General features: G+C 37.3%; 1 protein-coding gene across 1 annotated transcript in view; it reads right to left on the bottom strand.

Moving 5' to 3' along the window:
* Window positions 1-490: 490 nt before the first annotated feature.
* Window positions 491-16,263, bottom strand: part of LOC103712979 (THO complex subunit 1) — a 29,718-nt gene continuing 13,945 nt past the window's right edge. Inside the window, exons 7-21 of the mRNA XM_008799703.4 lie at window positions 15,139-15,211; window positions 14,984-15,049; window positions 14,812-14,858; window positions 13,286-13,357; window positions 13,020-13,145; window positions 12,856-12,921; window positions 10,169-10,210; window positions 9,464-9,580; window positions 9,279-9,361; window positions 6,661-6,727; window positions 2,614-2,685; window positions 2,363-2,413; window positions 2,036-2,095; window positions 1,780-1,929; window positions 491-1,337 (exon numbers count right to left, since the gene is read on the bottom strand). Coding sequence (XP_008797925.2) covers window positions 1,044-1,337; window positions 1,780-1,929; window positions 2,036-2,095; window positions 2,363-2,413; window positions 2,614-2,685; window positions 6,661-6,727; window positions 9,279-9,361; window positions 9,464-9,580; window positions 10,169-10,210; window positions 12,856-12,921; window positions 13,020-13,145; window positions 13,286-13,357; window positions 14,812-14,858; window positions 14,984-15,049; window positions 15,139-15,211 — 1,386 coding nt within the window. The 3' untranslated portion in view covers window positions 491-1,043. The remainder of the gene's footprint in view (window positions 1,338-1,779; window positions 1,930-2,035; window positions 2,096-2,362; window positions 2,414-2,613; window positions 2,686-6,660; window positions 6,728-9,278; window positions 9,362-9,463; window positions 9,581-10,168; window positions 10,211-12,855; window positions 12,922-13,019; window positions 13,146-13,285; window positions 13,358-14,811; window positions 14,859-14,983; window positions 15,050-15,138; window positions 15,212-16,263) is intronic.

Raw genomic sequence — 16,263 nt, 5'->3', positions numbered from 1 at the left:
AACAAGAATTTTTGCTTCCCAGTTCCCATTGATGCTTCGTGCCTGCTCTCTCTCTCTCTCTCTCTCTCTCTCTCTCTCTCTCTCTCTCGTAGCAACTATAATTTCTGTGCATCTTAAGAAAGTTTACGCATGCTCTTTCTTCTTATCAGCTATGAGAATTTTTCTTTTTTTTTCCCCAACCATGTTTATTATTTCTTGCAACTACTCTCTGTTGTAGCAACTATAGTTTGTAAAGAGGGTCGAACAGCCAGTTCGTAATAATCCTTCAACAATATCTAAAACCATGTAATCTTCACCAACAAATATAGGTGTCTTCTAGTTACTTGCTGTCTGCGTAGTTACCTCGCACAGACATCTAGACCATGAAAGATAATCTACAGTATCATAGCCAATACAGCTTCCACAAAGCTGGCGCAGGCCTTTTAGCCAAAATAAGTTGGTACATCAAGCACTTGTGCCCTGATCGATAAACTGTGTTGCTTAGCAACCATCGAAAAATACTTCAGTTTCTTCGCATTCATCTAAAGCATTAATGTCAAACAAAGGTCTACACGACACATAGGCTGAGGGGGAAGATTATTCAAGCAACTTGCATCCAAAATACAGAAGAAAAAGGTGAAAAGGAAATTATACAAGTCGGATTTGACATCAAATGGCTTATCAGTATAGTCCTCAGTTCTGAGAATCCGGACATTGTTGTTAGTCTTCAGAGTGGTGGTATTGTTGCAGTTTTAAGTGTGGTGGTCTACAGGCGAGTTTTGATAATGAGCAATGGAGAAGAAGAACACGCCTACTAACCTCTGCTTTCTTTAGCTTTCAACTTACTAGTAAAAAACATAACCTTATGTTCTTCCCATTTGTGCTTTGAGTGAGTGCACTGGCTATGAGATATTAGTGCTTTTTGCACCAAAATCACAACATAATATATCTCGGACAGAGACTCCCAGCAGAATGGAGCTACATAGCAGCCTTGTTTTCAACTTCACCGCCCATTTTCCTAAAGATGCCAATGATGATTTTGGTTTTGCATTGAAAGCAGTGAGTTACGGGTTTTCTCTATCCCCACCATGTGAATCTTTGCTCAGTGGATTGGGATCTGTATCTGGATCTACTTCTCTCACCGCCCCAGTTACAGCCTCCACTTTGATATCACTTCTGTTTTCAGCTTCAGCTTCTGTTTCAGCTTCAGACTGCCCAGCCTCATGGCCAGAGTCCATCTCAGGACTCTGCTTCTGACTTTCTTCTACAGCTGCAGCGTCAGAATCCATAGGAGCCACCCCATCTTCTAGCTCAGTCCCATTACCGCCACCATCAGTCTCCGCTACTGGCATTGCAACCTTGCCAGACACAACAAGAAAACAAGAAACGTAAATAATACTACAATTTCCTCCAACAAAACAATATCACTGAAGTGATAAAACAATATACATTTCCTTCAGCATCTCCAAGTATAAAGTGGATAAATGAGTAGCATGCTCAAAATACAAGAACAAATCAGAGGCTGAATTTATTTATTCCAGAAGCTTTGGCATTTCAGGTATGAAAATAGACACAAGTGTACAATTCTCAGGAAGCTAGGAAATTTAAACAAAATCAGAGGCTGAGTTGAGTCATTCCAAATTTACATAAAGATGAAAGGAAACCACTTCAGTACCTTAATCATGCAAACTGCTGAAGTACAGAATCAATTTTAGCACATATTGTTCTATATAGGAAGAAAAATATTTAAGATATCAGCATCAAGAGAATAATCAGAGGATGATATTTGCCCTGAACTACCTGGTTGTCTTCAGACTGTGCTGCAGCAACTTTTACTTCCTCCTTTTTAGCTCGTTTTGTCTTCTCACTAGGTTTAGCATGAAACTTGGAACGAACATCTGGAGGTAGAAGTTCTGGAGGCACAACTCCTTCAATTCCATGATCAGTGAACTGCATTAATGACATGCATTTGCAATTTGAGTTGATAGCAACAAATAAACTAATGTTGCCCCCTACTAGGAATCTGGAGCCCACCACAAAAAAGAGAGAGACATACTCTAGAAAATCCTTCCAGATCTTGTCTAGCTGAAAAACGAAGGCCTTTCCAGCAGTAAACCTGCACATTAAAAGCAACAAAAAAAAATGATGATTTATTGAAGGTCTTCCTTTGCAAGTCATGGATACCACATCCAAAAGCATACTAAGATTTTCCTTTGAGGAATTAAAATAAATACTGTTCAATCTAACTAATGAATTGATTCATTAGAATTAATCCATTATTAATCCACCATTAAAATGTAGAAGGATAAATAAGCATCACATAGTAATATCCCCGTGTCAATTCTGCTAGTGGTCCCTAAGCAAGCTCCCAAGCAAAACTTACACGATTATTTTTATGATGAAATTCGGCTTCAATTCCAGCAGAATCATCCATCTGCAGTATTGAAGCAGGGTAAAACTTGATTAAATTATGCAAAGACAACTAAAGAAAGAACAACTCAAAACAAGAGACATTTATGTGCCTCTTAATTTAGTTCATGAATAATTGTTTACAAGGAAGCGAAAGTAAATGAACTAATCCATAAACACTAATCATATCAGTATCTTCCAAAAAGACGTTGCTGAGGTACTTACGTCATCTGCAAGGGGTTTCCAGTACTTGGCGACTGAAGGCATATGAACACGCTGAGGATCTGTCAGAGCATTCTGCGTTTGCCATGAAAATTAGATAAGAGTACTGTAAAAGGATCACATACTTGTAAGGTCACACCTTAGTGATTAGCAAGCCCTATCAAGAGAAGCAATGTACTACATGAACAACAGACAAAAATAGATGAAAGTACAACAACTAAATTACAGAAAATCAGTGGCTGAGCCAGGATCTTACTCAAGCCAAGGTGAGACTAGCATCCAATGGTCCATAAATATAATTATTTCTTATTTACAAAATGCAATATTTCATGCAAGTTTACTGGAAAATGAAAGAGAAGTTTGCCTTATTAAAATCAAAATGAACATCAATGGATAACCTTTTTCAGTAAACAATTCTTTCACCAGGAGACAATTCACTTTATCCCCTCCTCTTTACTTATTGCTCTACCAATCAGCCGTTTTCTATTCTGCCTCTTCTACTTTATTCTCTTATTTCCTTTATTCCAGTCCTGCAACCAAACAACATTTTGGACTATTCTGGCTATCATTACACAAGGAACAGCACCTGCAGTAACCAAACATAATCTTGAGTTACTCAGTGAATAAAGGAATCTTGGAGGGGTACCCAAGAATAGGACCCCTCATTTTTTTCCCCACAACCAAACAGGGCCTCCCTATTTTCACCTATCGAGTGACTTTCCCTGATGTCAATTTAATGACAAATGATCAATACCTTCAAGGCTTCAACCTTCCAAAAAGTCAGGCACTGCTTCAGGTGATCCTCACTGCTTCATTGAATGCCTTTCCCTCTTAAGCCAACAGAAGTCATCCGGCAAATGACCTCTCATTAACTGGTTCTCAATTCGTTAAGCAGAACTTTCAAATAAACTAGGGAACAGTTGTTTTTTCTTCAGTCAAAATATCTGTCCAAATTACATGGAAAGTGACATCCTGCAATTAGTATGAATGTTCCCCTACCGTGAAAGTTTCCCTCATTAGTCTCTTTCATTAGTCAATAACCTCTTCTACAAGGTCCAAACCCTTTCATAAGATCTCTCTCTCTTACATGAGACTAACAAAAGACATGAAGAATGTCCTGCTCTATCTTTTCGACATGAATGGCTGGCATACCCTTTCATAAGCAGCAATTACTCTACATCTGTTTGAATATTTGTTGAAAAGACAATAAGTCCCACTGGAACGGTACGCCAGCCAATGCATATGACAACATGTGTTGTTCCTTGTGCTGAATCACGTGTGATGATGCAATATCAGTTGGGGATGGCTTGCTCGTGCGCTGATGGACCTAACAAATTAGGAAGTGAAAGAGTTTTTCTCCCTTTTCGTGCTTGCTGTCCTATCGGAGAACACAGGTCATAAATGAACAATTTTGTGTATTGATGGAAAGAGGGAAGATGTTTAGGTTCCCCAGCTTTATAAGGGTTTTAGGATTAGAGTATAAGGGTTGTTATTGACCTACAATATAATTTCAGGATATAGTTCAGATTTCAGCGGACCAAAAGAGAGGATTAGATGAAGAAAGGGAAGAAGAGACACAAAAAATAGAGATGGGAGAGAGCAAATGAAGGCAGGAGAGGAGATGAGGAAGATAACCAACTTTTACTCAATAGTCAATACTAAGTTCAAATCACAATACAACTCAAGTCTATCTTTCCCAATGTAAATATAGCCAACCCCAACTTAAGGAGCAGGTAACTAAATACATTAGAAAATCAAGTAACATGGGACCCAACTAACTTGAGGCTTTACAGCCAAATAATCCAAGTTACTCAAGGGCAAAGTAACCTAAGGACCATGAGTAATCGAATATTAAACAAATACAAACACAATAAACAAACAAAGTTGGATCATCTGATAGTTGGTATTCCACTATGCTCCATTGGAGCACCAAGTAATTGGATAAGAGCTTGAATTGTCATGATATAAATTATGCTACAAGAACCAGAACCCTAACTTCATCATGTTGTCCATGCCAAAACCAAAAATATATTGAAAAGGATCGAAAAGCAGACATGGACCAACATGTGTCAGCACTTGAAATCATAATTCATTCTTTCCCTAGGTTGCCTTATAGATTCAGTTATCATAAGTGTCAAGTTGGTTTAGAAGTACTTTTTCCAATTTCTTCATAATCCCACATCTAATACTATAACTTAGAAATCAACTTTCCTTGTATACATTCAAATGTCCATATATCTACTCTCACGGTAAGGATTCACGTCCCAGTGCGTCTTGACATAAGCATACTATTTCAACAAGAGAACAGTACTCAGGACATCTCGACCTCCTGGTCGGTATCAACCAGGATGGTCGTGTCCCAAATCTTGGGACAGCCTTGTTTTGAGACATTCTTTCATTTTCTCGGTTCAGGTTCTTCTCATTGTTAATGCTCTTTCAGTTCATCCCTACCCATCCTGATGCCATATTAACCTAGGACCAAAATGGGACCAGGACTTTAATACTTACTCCACATCATATTCAACAATCCCCATACATATCCTAATCTTTCCCTACTGAACGTATCTACCAAGATGGTTTACGTGCATTGACTAGCTAGCAACCTATCATATATGCTTTCAAATATAAGATGAACTACTTTCTAATGGAAGCACCACATATTTATTGCCGAGTAATATATTTTATTCACTAGAGAAATCTAAGTTGAAGACTAGGAGGGAAAACTGGAAAACAAAAATTCTCTGCCATAGAGTAGTTCTAACCATGCCTGAGTTTTCTTCTTTAGGATCACACAATTTAATACTTCAAGATAATTAGATTTGAAGCTCATTGTACTCTAATATTTTGAATATCCGACCCCTTAACAAATATCCCAACATATAGATTCTTTCTTAACTATCAGAGCATTATAGGACATAAACAAGAAGCTTCTAAATTGTGAAATAAATAACTCCGTCACCTTTAAAGGCCTTCTAAGCTTCAGTAGCGCTTCTCATCCAGCATTTTCTTTGAAATGAATCAGCACCATTTAAAAGGGTTGATATTAGATCAAAGAGTCATAGAATGTTCTCCATTGGTCCTTAAACGCCAATCTTGTATACATGGGACAAGGCTTAATGGTCATAGCAACGACATTTAATATTGAATGATTTAACTAGCTTTGGTAGTTTCCCATCCCTAATTGACAGTCGTAACCTTGTTGTGTAACGATCCAAAACCTCGCCAAAAAAAGATAACCAAAAGTTATTATTTGGGTTCCTTGGTGTTGTTTAGGTACCTAAAACCTCCCCAACACACAATGATGTGAGATTAAACACGCCCACATGAGTCCTCACACTTGCCCTCTATTTAATAAGCCCAAGCATTCCCACTAGGGAAGGGTCCAATCAAAAATAGAAACACCATGATAGATCATGGTCATCCCTAACAAGGCCCGCACTGTAGTGTCTCCTAGTCTACATAGGCCGTGGGCAGAGCCCACTCCAATACTATATGTAGTGACACAAATACTTTCCTGAAAATGCTAGCTAGAAGTTATTATTTTGGTTCCGTGGGCCTGTTTAAATACCTGAGACCTCCCTAACACACAACTAATAGGACTAAACATATGCGCAGGTCCCCACATGTTGCCTTTATGAACCTCCTAGTCATCATCATAGCAGTAGCAAAAATTAAATAAACACAGCTTACATTAACCTAACTTCCAACCTGTTCTCAACATGACATCAATCCTTTTAGGCTCATGCATGGCAATATTGCATTTTGCAGAACTAGAAACAAAAGTAAAATAATTCTACTTAAAGAAAATTAATCGAATCCATATAGATTTTTCCAGTGATGATTATCTATGTAAAATGAACAAGTCCACTTCACATGCAAATATACAGAAATTGCTAATTGTGCATTCCAGCAACCGGGTTCCGTTATCTATCATAAGAATTAGAAAAGAGTTAGAAAAACAACATATTGCTCAAATATCTTTTATAAACTAAACTGCTGTTGGTAAGGTGATATTGCTAAATCAAATATCACATGAAAAGTATTACATACAGGATTTTGATCTGCCCATTTCCATAATTGAGATAATTCCTTGTTTCCTAGTCTCCACCTTGGCTTACTACATATGAAAATAGATGATATGAATCAGTCTGAGATGTAACAACTTCTGTATTCGAAAGACATATAGCAGCAGAACAACTTTAAATAACCTTACGAGTAGTTATTCTGACTTTTGACCTGCATTTTGGGTTCATTAACATTTCATACTACTAGCAATACTGCAATTTATAATAGTTTATCAATGAAAAAGAGTTGTAAGGTGTCTTTGCCCCTGTGTGAACTTCTCTTAAGTATTTTTTGGTGCTTATTTTGCTACAAAAATGCAAATATGATGTGTCAGGAGAAATTAGCAAACCCATATGGATGTATTTACTAAAACCAAAATTTTCAAGGATGAGAGTCATTATTTCAGATCACATATATATATAAAGAATTTTGTCCAAAGGTCAATCAAATACCATCTATGCATCAATCAGATGTTTGATGGAAATACGCTGCTTCATGGAAGATCAAATGTGGTACAACAAAGAGGTACATGAGAGTCCTCCTACCAAAGCAAGGATGCTTGAGGATACCAATGGTGCACAAGAGATTAAAAAATATTAATATTGGGTCAAAAGACATCATGGATGGCTGAGATATAAGCATGTACAATACCATGTAGGTAAGCGAGGAGGGTCCAGTCCAGGGTGAGAGTATGTCAGGGATGACCATATGTATGCTATTAAATAATTGATCTTTTGCGAATATTTAGTTTTCACAGAGACCTTCAATCATAAAAAATGGAGCAAATAAAATCACTTGTATAATAGCAAGCCTGAAAATTAAAATACACATCCATATGAATAACATCAGATAGTGATAGAATTCAACTCAAACATTTGTAGAGCATAGTGACAGCAGTAGACTAGCAGTTTTAAGCACCATTGATCAAGTTATAAGGATCCTACACAACCTTGGGTTACGATCCTTTCCTACCGTAGATGAATGAAATAATTGCACTTCTCCGTTCTCTATGAAGCTGTTCTCCAGTTTGGGGATCCATCTAACATTTAAAGTATCAATAAAATGGATTGAAAGAAAAGCCGACATCTTGTGTTTGTCAAACATAGATGATATATTTTGGACTCTTGGACATCCTGTGTTTGTCCAACAAAGATGATATAAACGGACACACCTGCATTGCTTTGTTGGGGAGAAGTATCATTAACACTCAAGTGTTAAGCAAAGAGGGCTTTCTACATATACATCCCTGCAATCTTCCACATTTGCATATTAATCCCAATGAACTCTGCATTTACAAATTAATCCCTATAAACTGCTCCATTTATGCATACCAATCCTTCTACTTGTGTTAACGAAATGTTGGTTAAGGGTCACTAGGGTTGGGAAAATGGTGAAAAAGCCCTTGGAGAGGGCTGAAGTGAAGAGGGTAGAGGCACCTGACTGTTCCTAAGTGCCAAGGGTTTTTAAAGTGTGTTGTTCTCCACTCTCTCCCACACTAAACTCTAACCCTAGGTCTTCACCACCCCTGCCATTTACTCCACCACTGTCTCTACTCATTCTCTGCTGAGGGTAGAGGAGAGGGTTTCTTGTTGCTCCTTGCGACTACCCCACAAGGTCTTTGCCGCCGCCTTTGCCACGATTTTCCTCGTCTCCTAGTTGTCTTCGCCGGCGCCACCATCTTTGCTGATGGTAGAGGAGAAGGCTTTAGGCTTGATGGGAACAGGCTCCAGCGATGGGAAAGGAGGGAATGAGAGGTTTGGAGAAGGGAAGGAGAGGGAAAGAGGAGAAAAGGGAAGGTGGAGACAGGGGGGAAGGGCTGTCAGAGTACTACCTTGAGAGAAGGAGGGCCATTGCTTGGACAGGTCACCAGCAGGATTAGAGGGAGGCAGCTAGGGTGGAGGGGTGAAGGCATTAATTGGTTAAGGGCTAAGGGCAAACTCATCCAAAAACCAGGTGTAGTTAGAAAAACAACACCAGCAGAGGAATAAGCATGGAATATACCGTTCGATCTAGTTAAGTAAACCCAGGAGACCTCTCTATGATTGCTTTCACAGGAATTAATACACAAATATGGAAGATAATAAGGATTACGCAAAAAAAACCCTTCATAGAAGAAGGCAGACTATATGACTAACTGGCTTGATGGAAGCAATGTGGGATCTCATGGGAAATTTTTTGAAGATCATGCTGACAGGATTTTGCATATTTAAATTCAAATAATAATCATGTACCAATAATGATATAATAATATGATGATGACAATGATCAATAGATAGATAAAATTCGAAAAAAAATAAATAAGGAAAAAATTGCAAATGATATTTAACTGGGGGAAAAATTAGATCTTTCAAGGAAAATCTTTGAGATAGTATCTAATACTCCTTTGGAATCCACTATGTAGCTCTAGAATTCTATTGTAGTTAAGCTGAGCAATATTATCCCAAAGATAATTACAAGAAAAAGAAATACAGAAAATTAGATGAGATGATCTTTAAAGTGACAAACAAAACAACCAAATATAAAGCATCATTTACATTCATGGATAAACCTAGAAACTTTTCTTGTGCATGATAGAAAATCATAATAACTAAAAACATATGTACCGTTTTTTCGTTCCATCTTGACCTATCTTTTTCTCAATTGCTTGTTTTTCAAATGCTGGACAACCATCTCGTTTCCACCAAACCTTCAATAAAAAGATCCAAGTCAAGAACAACTCACCTCTCAAAAGAAAGCAATCATTTTATAACAGATGGAAAATAAAATAAGTTAAAGACATAATGCTCACCCAATTCTTCTCCCGCTCCAATATATGTTCTATGCTTTCAAGAAACTCCTTCCCTTTTGGTGGAATAATCTCTAGAAGTTTCTTGACACGCTCTTCACAAGTTTTAATTTCTTCTTTCTGGATCAGTAAGAAATAAGCTAACATTTGTAATAAAATACAGTTAAAGGATAACACAAGAAGAGGCGGATCAAGTTTTATCTGAAATATGATCTTGAAGCATATATTTTGCTTTATATGTACTTAGATACGCAGGTAAATGTGTAAAAGTCAAATTACAAGGAACTCCATGATGCAAAGTCCAGTACAAGGATTACTATAAAATTTACTAAGCCACAAAGTATAGTGTAAAATGTGTATGATCACAAAAAGTACATTACACATTGTCTGTAGTACATGGGTTGAACAATCAAACATGTTAATCTTATGAGTGAAACAACAATGCATACAATATCACATTCAAGCACCCATTTGGAATGCGCATCCATGTTTCAGTAAGATACTCTAAACGGGACGCATAGGTATATACATTTTAGAAATGGAACAGACAAGACGACACAAATGGACAAATACAAAAGAAGGGAGATACGTTGATAGGAAAGATGTGAAGCCTTCTGAAGGTAAGAAAACATGGAGATTCAAATTTATGATATCTTATTTACAAAATAAAATGAAAATCCAAACACTTCAAGTTATGCAGGTACTTACCATGCTTTCTAGGGGCCCATCTTTGTCATTCTTCCCAGGTGCCTACAGGAAACAAAAACTGTCAACACATCATTGCACTGATTAAGACAATAATATCTGAACTCAAACATAAACTAAAAGAATATTTAACAAAACTTATACCATCTCATTAATGCTGGTTATATCCTAAAGAGCAATCAAGTTAAAGATAGATAAAATTACAGCATCATGATGTGACAACCATGCTTTATATAAATATATAATTCCTTTAGGATATTGGATAGTTGACTCTTGCATATCAACTTCAGATAAAACAGTATATTGTTGGTTAAAAACAGCTCAAAGGTGTATAGCATCTAGAAAGAAGAATATAAGATCTCTGAGCATTACTTTGTAGCCTAAGGAGCAAGTACCCTTTGAATTAATAGCTCAAAGTAAAGAAGGAACTTCAAGAAAATTGTGGCCTAATACATACACACATGCAAATAAAAGAGGCAGTGACCAGATTTTATAAGAAAAAGATATGCCTAGCTAAGATTGTTACATCAACGAGGATGTGTCATAAAATGAGGAACATTAGATACAATATGACAACAGTAGAGCTGGTTACTGGAGATAATTAAGATACCAAAAAGTGATTTTCAGATGAATTTGCAATACATAGACACAGTTTAAATGGCTGGGCTTTAGGTCCATGTAATACTAACATTTGAACCAAACAAGAAACAATAAAACAAATTCAACAAGGAGACAAGATCCAACCATAACTCTAACCTCACTACCAATCAGCTGGAGTACAAGTTTAGGCTATTCATCAGACACTACCTCATTATACTATATGCATGTTTATCCAATAAATTTGTTTTCAATGAACTGACTATATTTTATAGAAGAAAAAGAGACAGTCAAAGGTGGCATTTCTAGGACATAGTGTTAAAATGTTATTCTGTTAATTTGTAGACCCATAGAGAAGCTCACTATTGTATCCTAATTCTGGTTATTCTTACCCTTCGGACCCTAATCGTGGCCAAGGAATGCCAAATAGACTTGAACCAAGTGGTTAATCCATATCAAACCGAACCAACGCTGACTCAGGCCAGTTCGGCTGTGCGGGTATGTTTGGGCTATAAAAGACTCAATCGATCCCAGAAGGTTCGAGACGCCTCTTCTCTCACCCACTCTCTTCGGTTGCGAGGGTCACAGTAAGACTTCCTTCCCCTCTCCCTCTCTTTCTATCTCCCTCTTCGACACTCATCTCTCATCTCTCTACCACCATTGAGATCTTGGTTCCCTTGCTGGACCCTACTGCTCTCTTTGCTTGTAGAGGTTAAGCAGTGGCCGAACCTTTCCGACTTACTGGTTGTCGACTTACCTTCCACCTCTCTTCCTCCTCCCTCTCTCTCTCGCCCCCTCCCCCACTCCTATACCAAGCCATAGGGTCGATGGCTGGGATGGGCCCCTCTCGCTCCCTCTCTTCCTCTTCCTCTTTCCCTCCCTCTCTCATTGACCCCCATGTGCCTCCGCTGACGGCGACTGTGCCATGGTGGCTTTGCCTCCCCCTTTCCACTCTCTCCCTTCCTCTCCCTTTCCTCCCTTCATCTTCTTCTTCCTCTCCCACCTCTCCTCTCGTTCTCCCCCTCCAACTCCCTCTCCCTGTTTCAATACGTTCTGGCACGGCATGATACAAACTCATACCGTATCATACCGGTAGCCATCTAGTGTGGGTCACCGTACCAGTTCGGCAAATCTTGATCCTAGTTATTTTAGGCAAAGAGGATGAGTTTAAGAGTAGGAAAGGAGTACTTTAAGAATGTAAAGGTTTCTCATGGATGAAATTTTAGGCATGCTTTATCTGTGAACTTTGTATTCAGTTCATTAAAAACCATGCTTCGTGATGTACCCAAAAAAAACCATGCTTCATGTAATAATCTAGAACCTCACCCAAAAAGGGCTAGCCAGAACGTCAAGACTAAGGTCCTTTACCCTGCTGAAGTATCCAAGACCTTTCCAATACACACCAAATATGGAACTAAATACACATTGTGTAGTCCTCAAACACACTTCTTTTTAAGCCCTAGCATCCTTGTCAGGGAAAGAGTCCAATTACAAACACCACGATCAGCTCATGGTCAACCCCAAGAGAACCCGTGGCCATGAGCTAGGTCAGCTCTAATGCTATTTGTAAGAATCTAGAATCTCACTTAAAAAGGGCTTGCCAAAAGATTATCAATTGAGGTTCTTGGCCTTGCTTAAATACCTAAGACATCCCCAAAGCACACCTGATGTGGAACTAAGACACCCATGCACGACCTCACACTATAAGAATCATGTGAGACTAATGGTGGGCTTGTTCTTTAATGACAGAACTATTTAGGATAAATTAGGTTTGAAACAAAATATAAAGTTGGATGCGAAACCCAATTGTTCTAACCCAATTACACATTTCAACTATGTTGAGACTTCAATACGAGCGTCACATAAGGGTGTACATCGAAGCACTGAATCCTTCTAATCTTTAAAAATTTCTTATTGCAAATTCATAGACAAGTACCATATTTATACCCATTTCTAAGCAACAAATGCTGGTACTTTAGCTAAGGGTCTGGGTAACATAGATTTTAAATAGTTTCCAAATGAATGTAATGCCCATATGAAAAAATGCTCACATATATAAATATTTGTAAGATATACGCAAACAAGTAGCATACCTTTAGATAGTCAAACAATATAAGGCATTGAAGAAGGATATGGCGGCGAAAGCTAGGATCTTTCAACTGTACAAGTAAATATATCAAATGGAATTATCTTAAGACATCTAAATAACAAATGTAATTCATAAGATCAATAAACATACTCTTTTAACCATATTTACCTCTAACCCCATTAATTTACTGCTTGTCAAGTACTTAATGCTGAATGTAGCTTCCTCTTGTTCAAGATTATTCACATTTCCATTGTCATCACCCAAAGGCTGAGCTTCAAATGTATCTAATACAACCTAAACAAATATGAACTCAGTAAACAATGAATTGTAAGAAGTTTAAAGTGATTCAGAAAAAGAAGCTCCATTGCAGAATGGCATGAGATAACTCAAAGGACATCTAATATAATTTAGTAAAACACAAAAAAAATATATACCCTTAAGTTAGATGCAAACTTTTGCCATTTGGATGGGGCAAGTGTTGTGGAAGCTGGATTACTAAAATGCTCCTGACCAAAAGAAAAAATAAATAAATTCACAAAAATCACAAAAGTTCTTATAAGCACAGACCTGAGATGAGTTTAATACTTGAATTTAATGTAACTTGCCATATGTTCAACTAGTATGTGTAAACAGAGTGAACAAAAAAATAACATTAAAGTTATTTGCTATAGTTTCTGAATGTATGAGATTTTCCACAGGATTTTGAAAGGATTTCCCACATTTTTGAATAGGTTAACCTTTCGAATTGCAGCTGAATCCATGAGCAGACAAGACACATTATGGTGAACTGAAACATCTTAGTAGCCAGAGGAAAAGAAAGCGAAAGCAATTTCCATAGCAGTGGAGAGCGAAATGGGAGCAGCCTAAACTTGACAACAAGGTAGCGGGAGAACAAGTGAAGTAGTCCAGATGGCAAAAGTCCAAAAGCCGAAACCAACTTGGCTTAGGGGGATATGGCTCTGTTGGTAGAGCTCCGCTCTTGCAATTGGATCGTCACGATTATGGGTTGGATGTCTAATTGTCCCGGCAATAATGATAGTATCTAGCGCGCCCCTCCACTAAAATGGGTAGTAGAGTAGGGACATGAAGTGCATAAATTGATAAATGAGTGACACATTAATTATTGTATATACTGTTATCCACTTTTTAGTTAAATATATTAGGTGGTTCCTCTGATATAAAATATATGTTCTGGTCTATACCATGTTTCCTTCTTTGCCAATCTCTGCCAGATTCATTATCTATGAAGCACACTGCAGAGAACCTGTCCACCCTCTGCAGAAATTATAAGCTGTCTACCATCGGGGCATGTCATCAGAGGTAGTCCAAGCTGCACTACGCAATTGTATGGTGACAAATTTCAGTATTCCATGCAGTTGTAACTTGTCATTATATCTTTGAATTTGTAAGGATCATAAAAATATTGGTTATTCCATAGTAAAAATTCAAGGATTTGACACCATTTATCCAGTTCAACAGTCTAAAAACTTTATTTACATGATTATATCCTATAATTTTCATACGAGGTTTCATCAATTTTAATAGGCACAACAGGCAGGATGGCACAAGGTCCTTCTAGCAAGTCGATCATATCATGTAAGGACCAAAATCCACCCTAGAAGAGTCATCATTATCTCTGACAGCAGATCAGATCTGAGATCCAAAATATGTATAACTTTCTCAATCTTTCATAACAAAAATTATGTAGCATTTACAATGATACAACATCTTTTCCCAAAATGATTTTCTCTATAATATCCAGAAAATTTATTTTGATCAGGTAATGTTGTGATCATTCATATGTGATCTTATGTTTGCATTCTCCAATTATCTAGTTCAGAGAACTGGTACTAACTCTGAATGTCCAGCAAGAAAATCATTACGAAAGGCAACATGCTAATAACTCCTGGAAAGTAGCAGAAGCTATGATCCTTGACAGACTAATGTAGGATAATCTAACCTGTAAACTCCAAAAGGTCTTGTAGAAGTTAAAATCAACTGCAACCCCTGGGGCATTTAAAACAACATCATATTGAAATAGAAATTCCAAAAAGAAAATAATTACTTTAAGTAAGAAAACAAGATGCAGCAAAACAAACTCCAAAAACCACAAATTGCTTGATTTTACATACCGACAGGAGCATCTTTTTCATACTTCGTTTCATTTGATGTGTTGAAGACTCCCTTAATATTAACAGCTGTAAAAGAAGATTATAAAAGAAATGGTGTGACTGACAAAAGATAATCATCAACAGGAGAGACAAAGGAAGAGGAGATACATAGATACCTGAGCGCTCTGATAATGGGAAAAAATGGGCAAGAAACATAAGAATACGTCCACAAAATACCACATCATTTGCCTGGAAAGTTGACAATGTTACAATGGAGCAGTAGTGATGAGTCCTATATAGAGTATGATTATCATAAAATTGGAAGTTTTAATTAAACAAAAAGAGTGTGTGTGTGTGTGTGTCATTTGTAACTATTTCATTAAGAATAGAAGATAAATTGGCCTCATAGGAAGCCTATCTGAATATAACAATCTAAAGCATTCAATGACAAATCACAGCTACAAAAAGTAAAGATGGAGCAGAGTTGCTCAGAAAGAAGACAACATTATATCCAATAGAAAAATATCACATATCCTATTCATCAATGTATACTACATCTTTATCATATATCTTTTGATAATGTAGTTTGAAGACACTTGCAAATATATGTAATTCAAAACATATTCTTGCAATAATAGCAATCAATTACTGACCTCAAACATTCATTTACAAATGAGATACAGGTAATCCTAACAAGCCAATTGTGTTACCATCAGGTTATTTAGATGCTTTTATTTATAACTATCAAAAAGGTAGTGCAGTAGACAGCTAAGGGTCACCTGCTGTAATGACCAGTTAACAATTATAAACATAGCCTGTGCTCAATTTTAAGCTTTTGAAATTCTAAGAATGCCACATCCAAATTATCTACTGATCCTTTAGTACAAAGAGTGAAAGAAGTTTGGTCGCTTTCCCCCTCTTCCTCTTTGTCCCCCCTAGTCTTGTATATCTTTTGACCTAATAGCAAAAGAATAACAAAAACCCAACTTCAGATTTCCTTAAGCTCAACCAACACAGTCATGAGAAAACAAGAGACAGCATTAGGAGGTGGGAAATATCTTCCTCCATGCCTCTGAACTACTTATCTTACTTCTTACTATATATAGTGGGAAAACCTACAGGCTGGATTCAAGGGACCAGCCAAGGCAAGAAGATGCACAGCTTCAGGGTCCCAGAACAATAATTTTCCCACCATACCTCCTGCCTGTAAGTATCCTGGCCCCACCAAATCACTGAAAAATATATATAAGGAAAAAAACAATCCAAGTGCTTCTAAAAGACTCCATGCAACAGCAAATTTC

The sequence above is a fragment of the Phoenix dactylifera genome, chromosome 5 (assembly GCF_009389715.1).
Source record: "Phoenix dactylifera cultivar Barhee BC4 chromosome 5, palm_55x_up_171113_PBpolish2nd_filt_p, whole genome shotgun sequence".
Taxonomy (NCBI): domain Eukaryota; kingdom Viridiplantae; phylum Streptophyta; class Magnoliopsida; order Arecales; family Arecaceae; genus Phoenix; species Phoenix dactylifera.
This window is presented reverse-complemented; position numbering and strand designations above follow the sequence as displayed.